This window comes from Pseudophryne corroboree, chromosome 3, assembly GCF_028390025.1.
Source record: "Pseudophryne corroboree isolate aPseCor3 chromosome 3, aPseCor3.hap2, whole genome shotgun sequence".
Lineage (NCBI taxonomy): Eukaryota > Metazoa > Chordata > Amphibia > Anura > Myobatrachidae > Pseudophryne > Pseudophryne corroboree.
In genome coordinates, this window is record NC_086446.1 from 310624215 (window position 1) to 310644256 (window position 20042).

The 20042-nt window shown below is 46.1% G+C and overlaps 1 protein-coding gene across 2 annotated transcripts in view; it reads right to left on the minus strand.

Annotated features, from left to right (window-relative positions):
* RAB5C (RAB5C, member RAS oncogene family) overlaps positions 1–20042 on the minus strand; it is a 75156-nt gene that overhangs the window by 27067 nt on the left and 28047 nt on the right. Inside the window, exon 2 of one of the 2 annotated variants that reach the window (XM_063959423.1) lies at positions 1983–2168. In XM_063959423.1, the coding sequence (XP_063815493.1) occupies positions 1983–2148 (166 nt within the window). In that variant the 5' untranslated portion in view covers positions 2149–2168. Of the gene's footprint in view, positions 1–1982; positions 2261–20042 lie in introns of both variants that reach the window. The other variant, XM_063959422.1, reaches the window with a different exon arrangement.

Here is a 20042-nt window from a genome sequence, read left to right on the forward strand (position 1 = left end):
TAAAACAGCTCATGATGGGAACCTACACGTACATTTGGACATGGAAGGATAGTTTTTGTTCACCAATTCAGGCCACCTTTTTCATTGCTAAAGGATTAAACACCCTATATCATTAAAGCTCATGCTAATTACTAAATGGTAAATCAGTAACTTCACAATAGTTCCTGGATTATCTGGGGCTCACTTCCCTGTTTATTTGCAAAGCTCTTCAGAATATACCTTCATTTTTGTACAACTCTCTGGAATTGCACCAGTGCCTCTAGCAAAGAACGAAATGATTAAATATAACTGTGCTGCTGACATATCCACATTGTCAACATAATGATTGTCGATATCAATTCAACCCAAAGACAAATATTTTCTGTACAGCGCTGAGTGATATGACGGTGCTCCATAAATAAACAAAAATAGTCTCTTATCTGACCTCTCTTAAGGCCCATACACACTTGACGATGCACACGTCGTTAACGACCGTCGTTAACGACTTCCCTTGAACTTCCCTTGAACAGCTGAGCAAACGACATGAGCATACACACTACCAACGACCAAAGACCATTCATCGTTGAAGCATCCAAGCTGAACAGTTTATTAAAGTAATGAGCTGGGAACAGGGCTGGTGAACAGTGGCTTGGTCGTTGGTACCATACACATTCAACGACGTCTCTGGTCGGTAACGACCATAGTGGAAATTGAGCATACATGCTCCACAGATTAGCGAGGGTCGTTAACGCCCCGCGCATCGGTGGTCGTCGGATGCATACACACTTGACGATATAATGAGCGACGTCGTTGATGAGGGCTGAAATGAACGATGTCGCTCATTTTATCGTCAAGTGTGTATGGGCCTTTACTTTATTGGTCCCTCATCTCTCCCCTTCTTACACCGTCATCTGTCTCCCTTATTTCCTCCTCCGACTCAATCGCCTGTACTGTTACCACTCTAAACACAGCAACTCCATTTTTAATCCACACTCTATTCCAAGCTAGGTCCTCTTTATGTTCCTCCCAACAACTTTCCAGAATCACTCTTAACTTACATAAATTATCACATCCCTTGAGCCCTAAACATACAATCGCAGCAGTTTTGCTTTATTAATAGCATAATGTTTTGTCATTGGTTGTAGTGGAAAATGGCAGAAGGCTTAACCTCTCCCGTACAGAGGAGGGAGGGGGGGGGGATAAAAAAAATGACACACATTACATACACTAAATCTGCCTTCACTATGCCCTCTGGCAGGGGTCCCCAACTACGGTACTCAAGTCACATTAAAAGAGAGCCATACTTGAGCACAAGTGACTCATCAGTACCACAGTTATTTTTATTTAACAATCTGTGCTCAAGCATGGATATCACTAAAACTTGGACAGTTAGCGTGCCTTATGGACAGAGGTTGGGAATCACTGCCCTATAGGTTGCTACACAAGCAAAAGCTTTTCTTCTACTTCTATCAGTACAGAATATAGGGGGTAATTCCAAGTTGATCGCAGCAGGAAATTTTTTAGCAGTTGGGCAAAACCATGTGCACTGCAGGGGAGGCAGATATAACATGTGCAGAGAGTTAGATTTGGGTGGGTTATTTTGTTTCTTTGCAGGGTAAATACTGGCTGCTTTATTTTTACACTGCAATTTAGATTGCAGATTGAACACACCACACCCAAATCTAACTCTCTCTGCACATGTTATATCTGTCTCCCCTGCAGTGCATGGTTTTGCCCAACTGCTAACCAAATTCCTGCTGCGATCAACTTGGAATTACCCCCATAGCTGTGCAGAAAAGAATGAAAGTGTAGAGCTAGATGGAAACAGTTCCAAACACTGACTTGCCGGCTCACTAGTCACACCAGAAATCTACATGAAGGCTGTTGCATGAAAAGCAGAATATATTTTAGTACTAGTACTTGGTTACTGATTAAACTACAATAGCTTTGACCTAATTATTTGCATAGCCTACAAGACAAGATTTACATTTTAGCTAACTTACCTCCAATGGTGCTCTCTTGGTACTCGTGAAACTGGCCCTTGACAAAGCGGAGGACAAGACTAGATTTCCCCACTGCAGACTCCCCTAGTAAAACCAACTTGAACTGGCAGATTTTATTGCCGGCTGCCGGCCCGTTTGGTCGAGCGTTTCCGCCTCGACCGGCCATCTCCTTGTAAGGTCACTGAGCTGCACAGAGATGAGGACAGCGGTGGTATTAAAAGGCACAGGAGGTGAGGGCAGAGTAAACTGGATCAGTCAAGTGAACAGAATACAGGCCTCTAAAAATATAAAAGAAAGTTGGTTTATTTTTCTAACTATCTTACTTTCACTTGTATTCAAAACAGATCTGAGAAACAATATAAAACCATAAACATTCTGTATAGAATTAACACACAATTCCCATGTTCAGAATCAGCAAAGCAATACAGATTATTAATTAGCAAACTTTGCTTTCCAATTAATGGCCCCCATATACACATCAGCGTCTGCAGTTCCCCAACCCACTGGCACCACCGACCATCGGCCAGCGATATTCGGCAATCAGTCGGGGAGGAATAGCAATTTATTGCTGATGTATGGGGGCTGTTAGTCAAAGGTGCTACCTTTAATTAAATGGGCATTCCCTTCCTGTTATGCTACAGAGAGGGAAGGACCCATACCATGGCTAGCTAAGGGCAAATTTTCTCAAGCAACTCCAGGATTCTTACAAAATAAAGAAAGTTTACAACTTGCGATGGCAGCTAAGCAGTGAATAAAACACTAGGACAATACTATGGCAGAGATATTTCTGCACTGATGGAGACAGCAAACATTACAAGTGGTTGAAAAGAACACAGGCACAGCAAACATACAGCACTGGTTTTACTTGCTGGTTGTATTTGCCATAGGAAACACATAATGCACATAAAACAGGGCTCCCACAAATATTATCAACCTAAACACCAGGAGTAGAAGTGAAAACAAAAAAAAATACAAACCACATAGCACTACTACTATATGGTTACTTATAAAATGACATGAACAGGTAATAGAAATAAAAAGGGCGATGTTGTATAACCTCTCCCGATTAGGCATACCCTTTCTATCTACAGATGTTACAACGCTCATCCAGCCTGCGGCATGGCTGAACGGTGGTGACCAGCTCAACGCCTGGTTTGGTGTGAACATGGCAAGCTGCAGGCTTGATGAGCGTCTCTACATCTGTACCCGTTCAGTGGAAGTTTCCTTCACAGGTAAACTTACCATTCCCAGATAGTCCCCTATAAACAGAGGAGAAATCCAGCTCCTGAATGGGGAGAAGAAACACCTGACCTAATCAGGAGCAATGTTTACTTAGCGGCTTCATCAGCCTGGATGTTTGATTCCACCAGCTGTGACGCACAGAGCACATAATTGAATCTGTGAGGCACCCGAGGACATAGAAGCCCACAGGCTGGAGAGTGTACAAAAGGTGTTCTGTAAATGACAGTGCCTGCTTAACTCGCTTAGTCAGTCAGATATACTCTCTTACAAAAACCACAAATTCTATCTTGCAAGCTGAAATGTGTCCGACTCCGCAGCTATTTGCACCCGAACAGAGGCAACAATTGAACTGCTTCATTAGGCGCCATCCAGTGACAGCTGCGGGGTAGAACAACTGAATCACCCCCATCGAGTCTAATGTATTTATAACACAATGGAAATATGGGTATGCTTCTCTTTTAATAAGGCAAAACTGCATTAAGTAATACAGGTTGAGTATCCCTTATCCAAAATGCTTGGGACCAGAGGTATTTTGGATATCGGATTTTTCCGTATTTTGGAATAATTGCATACCATAATGAGATATCATGGTGATGGGACCTAAATCTAAGCACACAATTCATTTATGTTTCATATACACCTTATATACACAGCCTGAATGTCATTTAATACAGTATTTTTAATAACTTTGTGTATTAAACAAAGGTTTCGCTATCTCACTCAAAAAAGTCTGTATTTCGGAATATTCCGTATTTCAGAATATTTGGATATGGGATACTCAACCTGTATAGGAAGGGAGAGATGTCCTATTGTGAAAAAAAGCTACATGTAGTCAGCAGAGCTTGTTTTGCTATATCAATGGTGCATTACCAGTAGAGACCCTACAGATTCAGGGGAAACCTACAGAAAGGCTCTTTAAAGTTAATATAAACAGTCTTCAATTCCAAAGAGCACACATCGTAGTTGGTGGAAGCCATTTTGTGGACTGAACAAAAATAGGATTTTAATACCTACCAGTAAATCCTTTTCTCTTAGTCCGTAGAGCAGGCTTTTTCAACCAGTGTGCCGTGGCACACTAGTGTGCCGCGACCAGTTGCAAGGTGTGCCGCGGAGCCAGAGCAGCTTCCTGCACCTTCAGAGTGAACTGTTGGCCCGGGCTCTTCTTAGAGGCTCATTCATGCTCCGGCTGTGACCTGTGCCTTGATGACGCAGCGGTGTGATATCATAGGTCACGGCCGCCGCAACTCACCACCCAGCCAGCCCACCCACCTGCATACACATCTTCCAGTTCCCGCCTGCATCCACAGCTTTCCTTGCCCACCCACATCCACACCTGCCCGACCGCCCGCTGCTCAGTATTCGCAGCACTCCACTATGAACAACCCCCGCCACTGAGGGACAGGGAGGAGGACAGCTGACCGGTGGGGGCTAATATTTGTTATGTTATTTCTCCTGTGGGGAGCAAAAGGATTTATGGGGGGGAACAATGTGAATAATTCATGTGGGGAGCAATAGAAGTTATGTGGGAAGAAATGTGATTGATTTATGTGGAGAGAAATAGGATTTATGTAAGGAGCAACATGATTTATGTGGGGAGCAATGTGATTGTTTTTTCTGTGTAGGCCCATGTATGTGTGGATTTTTTATTACTGTGAGGGCCAATGTGTGTTTTTTGGGGGGGTTTCTGTGGGGAATGGATGGTGTGCCTTGGCAATTTTAAAATATTGTTTGGTGTGCCGTGAGTAAAAAGAGGTTGAAAATCACTGCCGTAGAGGATGCTTCAAGAACCATGGGGTATAGACGGGAACCGCAGGAGACATGGGCACACTATCAAACTTTGAATGGGTGTGAACTGGCTCCTCCCTCTATGCCCCTCCTCCAGACTCCAGTTATAGGAACTGTGCCCAGGGAGACGGACATTTCGAGGAAATGGATTTATTTAATTATTTGAAACTAAGGTGAGATACATACCAGCTCACACCACTAACACGCCGTACAACATGGCATTCAACAAAAACGCATGCAACGGCATGACCAACAACAGTCACAGATTGACTGAACTCAACGCAATATGAGCGTAACTATAACCAAACTGCCCAAAATCCTCTACGGACTAAGAGAAAAGGATTTACAGGTAGGTATTAAAATCCCATTTTCTCATACGTCCTAGAGGATGCTTCAAGAACCATGGGGTTTATACCAAAGCTCTAGAACGGGCGGGAGAGTGCGGATGACTCTGCAACACCGATTGACCAAACAAGAGGCCTCCTCAGCCAGGGTATCAAACTTGTAAAACTTCGCAAAGGTGTTTGAACCCGACCAAGTAGCATCTCGGCAAAGTTGTAACGCCGAGACTCCCCGGGCAGCCGCCCAGGATGTACCCACCTTTCTGGTAGAATGGGCTTTCACCGATTTCGGTAACGGCAATCCTGCCGTAGAATGAGCCTGATGAATCGTATTACAAATCCAGCGCTCAATAGTCTGCTTAGAAGCAGGAGCCCCAATCTTGTTGGGAGACCACAGGACAAACAGAGCCTCTGTTTTCCTAATCTGCGCCGTTCTGGCGACACAGATCTTCAAAGTTCTGACCACATCGAGAGACTTTGACTCCGCCAAGGCGTCAGTAGCCACTGGCACCACAATTGGCTGGTTAACAGGAAATGATGAAACCACTTTTGGCAGAGATTGCCGACGAGTTCTCAACTCCGCTCTATCAGCATGGAAAATCAAATAGGGGCTTTTGTGAGACAAAGCCGCCAACTCAGACACTCGCCTTGCAGACGCCAAGGCCAACAACATCAAAGGTCTGAACTTCTGGAAGGGAGGCCAATTCTTTTTGAAAAAAAGATCGACAAGGCCGAAATCTGTACTTTAATAAAGCCTAACTTTAGGCCCGCATCCACACCTGCTTGTAGGAAATGGAGCAAACGCCCCAGGTGAAGTTCTTCCGTAGGAGCCTTCTTAGATTCACACCAAGACACATTTTCTCCAAATACGGTGGTGATGCTTTGCCGTTACTTCTTTTCTAGCTTCAAGAAGTGTAGGAATGACTTCACTGGGAATACCCTTTCGGGCTAGAATTTGGCGTTCAACCGCCACGCTGTCAAACGCAGCCACAGTAAGTCCTGATACACGCACGGCCCCTGTTGTAACAGGTCCTTCCAAAGAGGAAGAGGCCAGGGATCTTCTATGAGCAACTCCTGAAGATCTGGATACCAGGCCCTTTTTGGCCAATCCGGAAGAATGAGGATCGCCTGAACCCTTGTTCTTCTTATAATTTTTATTACCTTTGGAATGAGTGGAAGTGGAGGGAACACATAGACCGACTGAAACACCCACGGTGTCACTAGGGCGTCCACCCCTATCGCTTGAGGGTCCCTTGACCTGGAACAATATCTCTGAAGTTTCTTGTTGAGGTGGGACGCCATCATGTCCACTTGAGGAACTCCCCAACGACTTGTCACTTCTGCAAAGACCTCTTGATGAAGACCCCACTGTCCTGGATGGAGATCGTGTCTGCTGAGGAAGTCTGCTTCCCAGTTGTCCACTCCTGGAATGAAGACCGCTGACAGAGCGCTGGCATGTCTTTCCGCCCAGTGAAGAATCTTCGTGGCCTCGGCCATCGCCGCTCTGCTTTTTGTTCCGCCTTGGAGGTTTATGTACGCCACTGCTGTCACGTTGTCTGACTGAATCAAGACCGGCAGACCTCGAAGAAGATGTTCTGCTTGCAGTATGCTGTTGTGGATGGCTCTTAATTCCAGAATGTTTATGTGTAGACAAGCTTCCTGGCTTGACCACTTTCCCTGAAAGTTTCTTCCCTGTATGACTGCTCCCCAGCCTCGGAGGCTTGCATCTGTGGTCACCAGGATCCAATCCTGATCCCGAACCTGCGTCCCTCCAGAAGGTGAGAACTGTGCAGCCTCCACAGAAGGAAAATTCTGGTCCTGGGAGATAGAATTATTTTCCGGTGCATGTCCAGGTGAGACCCGGACCACTGGTCCAGCAGGTTCCACTGAAACACCCTGGCATGGAACCTGCCATACGGAATGGCCTCGTAGGCCGCCACCATCTTCCCCAGCAACCGAGTGCAGTGAAGAACTGGTTTCAGAATCTGTTTTACCATGTTCTGTATTTCCAGAGCTTTTTCCACTGGAAGAAAAACTTTGCAATTCTGTATCCAGAATCATACCCAGCCGTGTCGTCAGATCCAACTGTTATTTTGGCAAATTTAGGAGCCAACCATGTTGTTGCAGAATCGTCAGTGAAAGGGCAACATTCTTCAACAATTGCTCCTTGGACCTCGCCTTTATGAGGAGATCGTCCAAGTACGGGATAATTGTGATTCCCTGCTTGCGCAGGAGAACCATCATTTCCACCATTACTTTGGTGAAAATCCTCGGAGCCGTGGACAGACCAAACGGCAACGTCTGAAATTGGTAATGACAATCCTGCACAGCAAATCTCAGGTAAGCCTGATGTGGAGGACATATGGGGATATGTAAGTAGGCATCTTTTATGTCAACCGACACCATAAAATCCCCCTCCTCCAGACTGGAGATCACTGCTCGTAGAGACTCCATCTTGAACTTGAGTTTTTTCAGAAAGAAATTGAGGGATTTTAGGTTTAGAATCGGTCTGACTGAGCCCTCCGGCTACAGGACCACGAACAGGCTCGAATAAAACCCTTTCCCCTGTTGAGACGGGGGTACCGTGACAATCACTTGATTTTGACACAACTTTAGTATCGCAGCGCTTAGCAACTCCCTTTCTGGAAGAGAAGCTGGCAAGGCTGATTTGAAAAATTAGTGAGGGGGCACGTCTTGAAACTCTAACTTGTACCCCTGGGTTACAATGTCTACTATCCAGGTCCGAGTGTACCCAGACGTGGCTGAAGAGCTTGAGACGTGCCCCCACTGGTACGGACTCCCGCAGAGGAGCCCCAGCATCATGCGGTGGATTTGGTAGAAGCCGGAGAGGACTTCTGCTCCTGTGAACTTGCCACAGCCTGTGACCTTTTTCCCCAACCTCTCCCCCTTGCAGCAAGGAAGGAAGACCCACGTCCTTTTTTGAATCTATTGGGCCGAAAGGACTGCCTCCGATAGTGAGGCGGTTTCTTCTGCTGCGCAGGGACATAAGGTAAAAAGGAAGACTTACCCGCGGTAGCCGTAGACACCAGGTCAGTGAGGCCGTCGCCAAACAAAACCCTACCGTTAAACGGTAGAGCCTCCATCGCCTTCTTAGAGTCAGCATCAGCATTCCATTGATGTAACCACAACGCTCTCCTTGCAGAGACCGCCATGGCATTGGCCCTTGAACCCAAAAGGCCAATATCCCTTACAGCTTCTTTTAAATATGCTGCAGCGTCCCTGATGTGACCCAGAGTCAAAAGTACACTATCCCTGTCTAGGGAATCTACCTCAGATGACAAGTTATCTGCCCACTTTTCAATAGCGCTACTCACCCATGCCGCAGCAACGGCAGGCCTGAGTAGCGACCCTGTAGTGACAAATGGATTTTAGTGTATTTTCCTGCTTACGATCCGCAGGATCCTTTAGGGCTGCCGTGTCAGAGGACGGAAGCGCCACCTTTTTGGGTAGACGCGATAAAGATTTGTCTACCGTGGGGATTGACTCCCACCTTTCCCTGTCCCCAGAGGGGAACGGATATGCCACTGGAATTCTTTTGGGAACATGTATCTTTTTGTCAGGATTTTCCCAAGCCTTTTCAAAAAGTGCGTTCAGTTCATGAGAGGGAGGAAACGTTACCTCAGGTTTCTTTCCTTTAAACATACAGACCCTTGTATGAGGGACAGCAAGGTCCTCAGTAATATGTAGTACGTACTTTATCGCCACAATCATGTACCGAATACTCTTGGCCAGTTTTGGATGTAATCTGGCATCACTATAGTCTACACTGGACTCAGAGTCCGTGTCGGTATCTGTATCTACTATCTGGGCAAATGCACGTTTCTGCGACCACGAAGAGGTCTGGGTCTGTGACAAAGCATCTTCCATGGATTTTCTCCATGTTTGGTTCTTAAACTCAGATTTATGAAATCTCTTAGTCAATTTTGTCACATTTTCATTTAAAACACTCAACATATTCACCCAATCATCCGTCGGCGGTGCCGACACAGCCACTCACAGTATTTTCTGTCCCCACTCCAGCCTCTTCCTGGGAAGAGCATTCCACCTCAGACATGTCGACACACGTGTACCGACAGCCACAAGCACACTGGGGCTATAGGAGACAGACCCACAATAAAAGCCTGCAAGAGGGACACAGAGAGATCTGCCAGCTCACACCCAGCGCCTATCCCGGTACTGAGGCCAGTAAGGTGACTGCCCAGCCCTGTTATAGCGCTTTTAATATAATCAATCAGCACCAAATTGGCTGTGCCCCCCCCCCCCCCCGTTTTTCACCCCGTTACTTGTACAGCAGTGCGGAAGACAGGGTCAGTGTCTCTGCAGCTTCTGAGGAGAGAGAAGATGGCGCTGGTCAGAGCTGTGCGGCTAAGCCACACCCCCTACATGACGCGCTTCAGTCCCGCTCAAATTACTGATTATACTTGCGGGGGTCCCTGAACTAGTGCCCGGAGCACTGTTACTATACATGCCAGTTTATCTGAGGTCTCATGCTGCCCAGGGTGCCCCCCCTGCGCTGCCGTGATAAGCGTGGGAGCATGGGGCGCTGCGCGGTACCTCTTTTGCCGTCACTGAAGTCTTCTGCCTTCTCATACTCACCCGGCTTCTGTCTTCCAGCTTTTGTGAGGGGGCGACGGCGCGGCTCTGGGAACAAGCAGCTAGGCGTACTGTAGTGATCGAACCCTCTGGAGCTAATGGTGTCCAGTAGCCTAAGAAGCAGAGCCCTTGAACTCTTAAGAGTAGGTCTGCTTCTCTCCCCTCACTCCCACGATGCAGGGAGCCTGTAGCCAGCAGGTCTCCCTAAAAATAACAGAACTAAATAAAGTATTTTTCAGAGAAACTCAGGAGAACTCCTCAGTGTGCATCCAGTCTCACTGGGCACAGAATCTAACTGGAGTCTGGAGGAGGGGCATAGAGGGAGGAGCCAGTTAACACCCATTCAAAGTCTTATAGTGTGCCCATGTCTCCTGCGGATCCAGTCTATACCCCATGGTTCTTGAAGCATCCCCAGCATCCTCTAGGACGTATGAGAAAAGTCATTAGAACGCAGTCTAATCCATCCACTAAGAACAAACATCAATGAGTCACAAAGTTTGTGACCAGACCAGTGACGATTTTTGGATGTCCATAGTGACTCTCTCAACTGTGTGTATGCAGGTGACAAGACAGAAGGCAGAACACAATGGTCATACAGAGTAAATGGAGAAAATGGTTTATTTCCTCACACTAACTTCTAGGACCTCAATTACCACCACATTAAACAAACTGCTTTCAAGCTTTTTTTTTTTTAAATAAAATTACATTTTTAATTCACAACCCTTATCGGCAACAGGCGAATAGCACACAGGATACGGTTGAGAGGGGCAGTGTCACACCCAGATGGACACATTTCAGCCTGATCAGGCCTGTAGTATTGTTCTAACACAATGCTAGCTAGCAAAGACAGTCTAGATATTTGTGGAAATAAAGAACATGGCATGTATGATATTAAAAAGACAGCTTTCTGGTTAGAAATGAATATTTCAGATGTTACTGAATTACAACTGTCATCAACCTTAACTTCTATACCCTTGAGAAAGAACTTTTACAAATAAACTACTACTTATCTCACAGGCAGCACATAACGGACAACACACAGCTCTCTCTCACTTATCTGTCTACTGTTCTTGTGGTCACACCCAATTACCAATTAAATTCCATAGAAACAGATGGAAAGCACCAGTCATACGTTCACTATTTATTTTTCTCTGTTCAACTGCCTCTTTAGTTGCACACACATATTTTCAGAACAGCTATTATAATCACGCTCTGATAAAACATCCTGCAGGGATCATTTGTTTTGCGTGGAATTCTGTGTCTAACAAGTGGGGATATCTGCTCGCCACTGTAAACATTTAAAAACACATCTCAACTGTAGATCCATGCCAAAATTCAATCACTTTTACATGTTTCCTTCTGCACTGCAAAGTCGCAATAACCATTTTGCTGAAACGATAATAAGTCTTACAGCTGGCATATGTAATTCAAAAGGATCAAAATACACGGTCACCTGAGCATAAAGCTTTCATTGAACAGTGCAGCATCTTCTAAGATGCAGAGTATCTACTGATTGTTTACCCACAGTACCAGACTATTAAGATCAGCATTTAAAAAAGTATTGTGCAGAGTGATAATAGGAGTGAACCCTTTCTGCGAAGGAAGATGTGTTCTCTCCATCTTTATGGTCTTGATCCTCCAAAGCAAGTAACGTTAAAATGGCTGCAGAAGTAAGTGGGTGAAAAAAAAAAGGAGCAATCAAAAGCCGCAATTACTTGATTGGCCCAGCTAACGCCCGATATTCAGTAAATGGCCCTACACATTCGGCGATCCGCCGCTGAGCTGCCCGACGGCGGATACAGCCAACGGGCGACCCGGCGGCGGGGGGAGTGAAGTTTCTTCTGAACAATGAGGGTGCTTCATGCAGCCATTCTTCCTTGGGCCAGGCTAGCAGAGAATAGAGGTTAATAAACTGTAGGCAAATGGTGCAGCTTTATCACCATATACCACAGCCATAAAATAGAGAACATATTTAAAATAAATCAAACATCATCATCTTGTTGCTAGGCCAAATGTCACAATACATATAGGGCACGATTAATTTCAAGACAGTTGAACAGCTCCGGGAATTAGCTCCCGGGGCTTTTCAATATAGCACCTTGTGACAGCCGACAACGGGATTTCTTCTCGCAGCCCTGGAGGTCTGTAAGCAGAAATCAGACAAAAGTGCCAGCGCAATGCGGATTTCTGCCCTTGGCGCGGTGGAAACAGCATTGAGCTGGGCATTTGAGTATGAGAATGCCGGTTCTGCCGACAAAACACTGTTTAGTCCAGATGAACAGGCATCCTCCAACTTAATACTGCGCTGTAATGAATAGCCCCGGGAGCCAATTCCCGGCGCTTTTCAAAATATGGATAGTCAGACTTTCAGCATTGTGATTAGGCACTAGAGCGTTGGTTATAAGAAAGCATTAGGGATAGAATACTCCCTTAAACCGGGGGAATCACAGCTCAGACCAGAAAGTCAGTCACATGACCGCTGCGCCCCCAGTAATCATAGGTCACTGTCTACATCAGGGATGAGGAACCTTTGGCCCTCCAGCTGTTGCTGAACTACACATCCCAGCATGCCTTGCAACAGTTTTAGCATGGCCAAATTGCAAAACTGTTGCAAGGCATGCTGGTATATGTAGTTCAGCAACAGCTGGAGGGCCAAAGGTTCCCCATCCCTGGTCTACATGATGAACGCCGACATGGCCAATGCAGACATTATGACAATGTCAATGTTATGAATGTTGACATTACATACCACACCCCACCCCTGGACACAATTGGCGTGAAAAATCCTTCCTGACTGTAACTGGAAATGAGAGTTTCCTGGATCAACACATTATCTTATCTGGTGACAAGGGAAGTATTAGAAGCACCACTGTCAAAGCAGCCAGATTGTTATTCAGTCTAGGAGAAGAAAAGCCGGCACCCTGAATCCAAAAGAATTATTATTGAAATTATTGTGCAAAATACAAACAAAACAAAATCACATTACACTAGGCTATCGCTCAAAGTACAGTCACTTTTTAAATGAAGAAAAAAGGAGAGTTAAGGTAGACTTACCATTGTTAACTCTGTGAAGTACACAAGGTTCTACAGGGAAACATCAGGGTGTAGAGTGGATCTTGATCCAGAGGCACCAACAGGTAAAGCTTTAGCTGACCCAGGATGCATAGGGGCCTCCAGACACTGAGAGCTCATTTTTGATAACCAGTCCAACGCAAGGCAAGAGAGAACGCAGATGTTAGTCACATAAGAACACATTCTCACGACAGGAGAAGGGACCAGCGGCTAATGCCATACAAACCCAGGAAGCAAGGTGCGTCAGAGTGGGCTCCCTGTGGAACCCTGTGTACTTCGCATAAAGAGTTAACAATGGTAAGTCTTCCATAACTCTCCTATTCTGCAGCAGGGTACACAGGTTTCCACAGGGAAACATCGGAGAAGTCCTAAAGCAGTTCCTCAAGGGAGGGGACGTGCCTTAGCGGATGTGAGAATCCGGTGCCCAAAGGAGGCATTCTGGGAGGCGAAGGTATCAAAGGCATAGAACCTAAGAAATGTGTACACTGAGGACCACGTAGCCGCCTTGCACAATTGTTCTGCCGATATGCCACGGCAGGCCGCTCAAGAATGTCCAACAGACCGAATAGAATGGACCTTAATCGCAGCAGGATCTGGGATCCTTGTGCATAAGCATGTGCAATCACCATTTTTATCCATCTGGCCAAGGGTTGCTTGTTCGCAGGCCAGCCACGTTTGTGGAAACCAAACTGGACAAAGAGGGAATCCGACCGCCTTATAGACACAGATAGCCATTACCACATCCAAAGAACGTTCTTTGGTTGACAAGTTCGAAGAGATAAAGGCCAGAACCACAAACTCTTGGTTAAGGTGAAATGGAGTATTAGAACTCGAGGACATACACTGAAACTGGAGGGAGGCAGGTTCAGGGGAAATGTAAGGAAAAATTACTTCAGAGAAAGTATAGTGGACAAGTGGAATAGCCTCCCATCAGAGGTGGTAGAGGCTAAAACTGTAGAGCAATTTAAAACATGCTTGGGAAAGGCATATGAATATCCTTACAAATAATTAAGGTTCAAAAAGGCTTGAGATTACCTAAAGCAGGGCTGGCCAAACCGGTCCTCGAGATCTACCAACAGTTCATGTTTTCCAGGCCTCCTGGAGATCTGTAGAATGGTCAGTTAGGAATGAATGCAGCACATCTTAATTAGTAATGACTGCACCTGTATACCAGCCAGGTGGTCTGGAAAATGTGAACTGTTGGTAGATCTCGAGGACTGGTTTGGCCAGCTCTGACCTAAAGGATAAAAAAAGGGGCAGACTAGATGGGCCAAGTGGTTCTTATCTGCCGTCAAATTCTATGTTTCTATGTAAATAATGACACCACCTTAGGCAAATAACCAGGACGAGTTTGTAGAGTTCGTCACTGTGAAAAATCAGAAAGGGTGGACAACAGGACAAAGAGCCTAAGTCAAACACCAGTCTTGCAGAGGCAATAGCCAGCAAGAACAGGACGTTGGCCGTGAGCCATTTAAGGTCCACCAATTCAAGAGGTTCAAATGGAGACTCTTGCAGGTCTTTCAGCAGACAGATCCCATGGAGCCACTGGGGGGACATAGGGAGGCTGAATATGCAAAACCCTCTGTGTGAACGTATGCACATCAGGTATTGAGGCAATCTGGAGCTGAAACCATACCGACAAGGCAAATATGTGAACCTTGAGGGAGGCCAGACGAAGACCCAAGTCCAAGCCTCTTTGTAGAAAAGTCAGAATGCAGGAAGTCTAATATTTCTTATCAGCACACTAGGTAAAATAAACATGGCAAACCCTGTAAAAAATCCGGGCAGAGGACGGTTTGCGGGCCTTCAGCATAGTTTGAATAAACGCCTTAGTAAATCCTTTGGCCCTCAGGAGTGAGGCTTCAAGAGCCACGGCGTCAAAGCCAAGTCCGGGTATAGACAAGGGGTTCTTTGACGAGGTCTTGACACTGAGGAAGTAGTAGGGGACGCTCTGATGACAGACCCTGCAGGTCTGAAAACCAATGCCGCCTGGGCCACGCTGGAGCGACCAGAATCAGCATTCCTCCTTCTTGTTTGAACTTCCTCAGTATCCTGGGCAGGAGTGACACCAGAGGGAATATGTAAGGCAGCTGAAAGTTCCACGGAACTGTCAGTGCATCCACAAATGCTGGCCGAGGATCCCTGGTTCTTGATCTGAAGATCGGAACCTTCTGATTGTGTCGAGGCGCCATGAGGTCTACGTCTGGTAAGCCCCACCTGTCCACCAAGAGCTGGAAGACTTTGGGATGAAGGCTCCACTCTCCGCTGTGAACGTCCTGGCAACTGAGGAAATCCACTTCCCAGTTCAGAACGCCCCGAATGAACACTGCCGATATGGCTGGCAGATGGCATTCTGCCCAACAACGGATTTTGGACACTTCCAACATTGCCATGCGGTTTTGAGTGCCTTCCTGATGGTTTATGTATGCCACCATTGTGGAGTTGTCTGACTGTAACTGAACAGGCCTGTTCCATACCAGAGACAGGGCGAGAGTCAGTGCATTGAACACTGCCCTCAGCTCCAGAATGTTTATCGGAAGGAGTGATTCCTCCTTGGTCCAACGACCTTGAAACGAGTGGCGCTCCAACACCGCTCCCCAGCCCCGCAGACTGGCGTCCGTTGTTAGAAGGACTCAGTTGGGGATCTAGTATGGACGGCCCCTGCACAATGGCTAGCCCTGAAGCCACCAAGACAGTGATAGATGAACCTCTGGAGTCAACGAGACCATCTGGTATCTGATCCCATGAGGCAGACCGTCCCACTTCGATAGGGTCAATCGTTGTAGGCGGCGAGAGTGAAATTGAACGTACTCCATCATGTGGAAGGTATACACCATCAGGCCAAGCACTTGCATCTCTGAGTGTATGGATACTGTGACGATAAAGGAAGCGACGTATCCTGTCCTGAAGCTTCAGGGCCTTGTCTGGATACAGGAAGAGTCTCGGACTGTATGTGCCCAAAAGTAGTGCTAGGTGCACCATGCTCTGTGCTGGGACCAGTGAGGACTTCTTCCAATTTCTTATTAATCCGTGGGCTTGCAGGAAAGTCACCATCAGCTGCAGATGACCGAGGAGGACTTTGTGATAATTTGCCAGAATCAGCAGGTCGTCTAAGTACGGGAGGATTCTGATTCCCTGGCGATGGAGGCGGGCCGTAATTACGGCCATGACCTTGGTGAAGATCCGAGCAGCCATAGCCACTCCAAATGGCAGAGCCTGGAATTGGTAGTGAAGGTTGCTAATAGTAAACTGCAGGAACTGCAAAATGGCAATAGTAATATGCAGATATGCATCCTGAATATCATATAGTCTCCTGGTTCCATAGCAAGCACAATTGAGCACAGCGTTTCCATACGAAACTTGGACACTCTCACAAACTTGTTCAGAGATTTGAGGTTGAGTATAGGCCGAAAATACACATTGGGTTTTGGGACTAGAAAACCCAATGGTTTGAGTAGTCAGGTTTGAGTAGTAACCTCTGCCCCTCTGAGGTACCAGCACAACCACTCCTGCACTCAGGAGGGAACCTATAACCGTTTAGAGAGCCTGCGCTTTCAACGGATCCAAAGGTAGAGCTGTTGTGCAGAAATGGCGAGGGGGGACATCTCTTGAAGGAGACAGCGTTCCCGTGAGAGAATTTCCTGTATCCATGTGTCTGAAGTGGTCGTGAGCCAGACCTGGGTGAACTGTCGAAGTCTGCTTCCCACCCTGGGGTCCCCCCAGGGGGAGGCCCACCCCGTCCCATCATGCAGCAGGCTTATGTTTTGCAACAGGCTGACGGGCTGCCCAAGACTGTTTCGCCCTGGGCTTGGTGGTTTTAGGAACGCGATATTGTCTGGGGTATGCCTGACCTTTCGCTTTCCCTTGAGGCAGAAAGGAGCAACAACAAAAAAAAAAAAAAAAGTACCCTTTGCCTTCTGTGCAGAAGGATTAGTAGTTGGGAGAAAAACTGTTTTAGCAGCTGCCATTTCAGACACAATTTTATTCAGGTCTTCCCCAAACAAAATATCCCCAGATATCCACCTCAACCACAGTATGCGGCGTAGCCGACGCCTTGGCAACCAATACTCTCGCCTCAGAAGATGCCTCTTGAATGTAATAAAAGACAGTGGTAATGTGAGACAGGTATTGTCTGGAATTGTCAGAAATATCCTCGGGCAGCTCTAACTCCAACGCCTGAACCCACGCCTCAATACCTTTTGCGTCCCTAAAAGGCAGCTATAGTGGGTCTATGAATAGCCCCTGTGAGGGAATATACAGATTTCAGGTACCCTTCAACATGCTTATCTGTCGGCTCCCTCAGTGAGGTGACAGTGGTGAGCTTTGGACACACCTTCTCTTTCAATGGTTTTTATTTATTTTCTACATTGTAGATTGTCACTGCCCGGACCGGAAAGCAACGAACTCGTCCGTTTTTTGCTTTTTTGAAGCAAATGACTGCCTCGTTTCTAACTATAAATATAACAGCAGGTTCTTCCAATAGACTAGGTTTATGTTTATATATGCATTTATGCACTTTGACCATATGCTAATACCACACTAATTAACTAACAGAAAGTGAGGTTGATAGTACCTCCCCTAGTCTTAAGGTATAAATATGCTCTCTCTAGCCTCTCACCACCCCTTGATGAAGTCCATGTAGGACGAAACGCGTTGGGTGACACTGATTATACCTCAACCACTGAAGTTAAGCTACCGTCCCATATTTTTTTTACCTCTTTTATCATATACTGTTTACATTTTATACCTTATCTCTTACGTGTTTTTTACCTTTTATGTACTTCGACATTCATGTCTCTGAATTTTTTAAAAGCTCTGCCTTTGTTTTTTTAAAAATACTCTGAATTAGGCATTTTTAATTGCTATTATCCCATTATTACCCCCTTTTTAGTGCTTTGTATTTTTGAATAAATTTTATGTTTTCATAATACCTGGTTTTACAATATTAATTTGACACCTTGGTCGCTTGCTAACACCTCATCCCCCCACACCATTTTGCACTTCTAGGCATATATACCAGTGCCTATCTACTTTTTTGAGGTTTATAAGCTGACGCCCTAATACTTAAGGGAGTGTCCACCAGGTCATATTTTGATAATCATTTTAGAACACAAATTTTCCCATACTGTCGTTTTAACCTAGATACTATATCTGTGGCGCTGCTAGCTCCTTTGGTACATATAATATATATATATATATATATATATATAAAATAAGATTTTACTTACCATAAATCTATTTCTCGTAGTCCGTAGAGGATGCTGGGGACTCCGTAAGGACCATGGGGAATAGACGGGCTCCGCAGGAGATAGAGCACTTTAAGAAAGACTTTAGGATTCTGGGTGTGCACTGGCTCCTCCCTCTATGCCCCTCCTCCAGACCTCAGTTAGGGAAACTGTGCCCAGAGGAGACGGACAGTACGAGGAAAGGATTTTAGTTAACCTAAGGGCAAGATTCATACCAGCCACACCAATCACACCGCATAACCTGTGATAAACTATCCAGTTAACAGCATGAACAACAACATAGACTCGGTTCGAACTGATGAAACTATAACATAACCCTTATGTAAGCAATAACTATATACAAGTCTTGCAGAAGAAGTCCACACTTGGGAGGGGACGCCCAGAATACTCTACGGACTACGAGAAATAGATTTACCGGTAAGTAAAATCTTATTTTCTCTAACGTCCTAGAGGATGCTGGGGACTCCGTAAGGACCATGGGGATTATACCAAAGCTCCCAAACGGGTGGGAGAGTGCGGATGACTCTGCAGCACCAATTGAGCAAACAGGAGGTCCTCCTCAGCCAGGGTATCAAACTTATAGAACTTTGCAAAGGTGTTTGACCCCTACCAAGTAGCTGCTCAGCACAACTGTACAGCACAGCCGCCCAGGAAGAGCCCACCTTCCTAGTGGAATGGGCCTTAACCGATTTAGGCAATGGTAATCCTGCCGTAGAATGCGCCTGCTGAATCGTGTTACAGATCCAGCGAGCAATAATAAGAATTTACTTACCGATAATTCTATTTCTCGTAGTCCGTAGTGGATGCTGGGGACTCCGTCAGGACCATGGGGAATAGCGGCTCCGCAGGAGACAGGGCACAAAAGCAAGCTTTTAAGATCACATGGTGTGTACTGGCTCCTCCCCCCATGACCCTCCTCCAAGCCTCAGTTAGGTACTGTGCCCGGACGAGCGTACACGATAAGGAAGGATCTTGAATCCCGGGTAAGACTCATACCAGCCACACCAATCACACCGTACAACTTGTGATCTGAACCCAGTTAACAGTATGATAACAAAGAAGTAGCCTCTTAAAAAAGATGGCTCACAACAATAACCCGATTTTTGTAACAATAACTATGTACAAGTAATGCAGACAATCCGCACTTGGGATGGGCGCCCAGCATCCACTACGGACTACGAGAAATAGAATTATCGGTAAGTAAATTCTTATTTTCTCCAACGTCCTAGTGGATGCTGGGGACTCCGTCAGGACCATGGGGATTATACCAAAGCTCCCAAACGGGCGGGAGAGTGCGGATGACTCTGCAGCACCGAATGAGAGAACTCCAAGTCCTCTTTAGCCAGAGTATCAAATTTGTAAAATTTTACAAACGTGTTCTCCCCTGACCACGTAGCTGCTCGGCAAAGTTGTAATGCCGAGACCCCTCGGGCAGCCGCCCAAGATGAGCCCACCTTCCTTGTGGAGTGGGCTTTTACAGTTTTAGGCTGTGGCAGGCCTGCCACAGAATGTGCAAGTTGAATTGTGCTACAGATCCAACGAGCAATCGTCTGCTTAGACGCAGGAGCACCCATCTTGTTGGGTGCATACAAGATAAACAACGAGTCAGATTTTCTGACTCCAGCTGTCCTTGAAATATATATTTTCAATGCTCTGACAACGTCCAGTAACTTGGAGTCCTCCAAGTCGCTAGTAGCCGCAGGCACCACAATAGGCTGGTTCAAGTGAAAAGCCGAAACCACCTTAGGGAGAAAATGAGG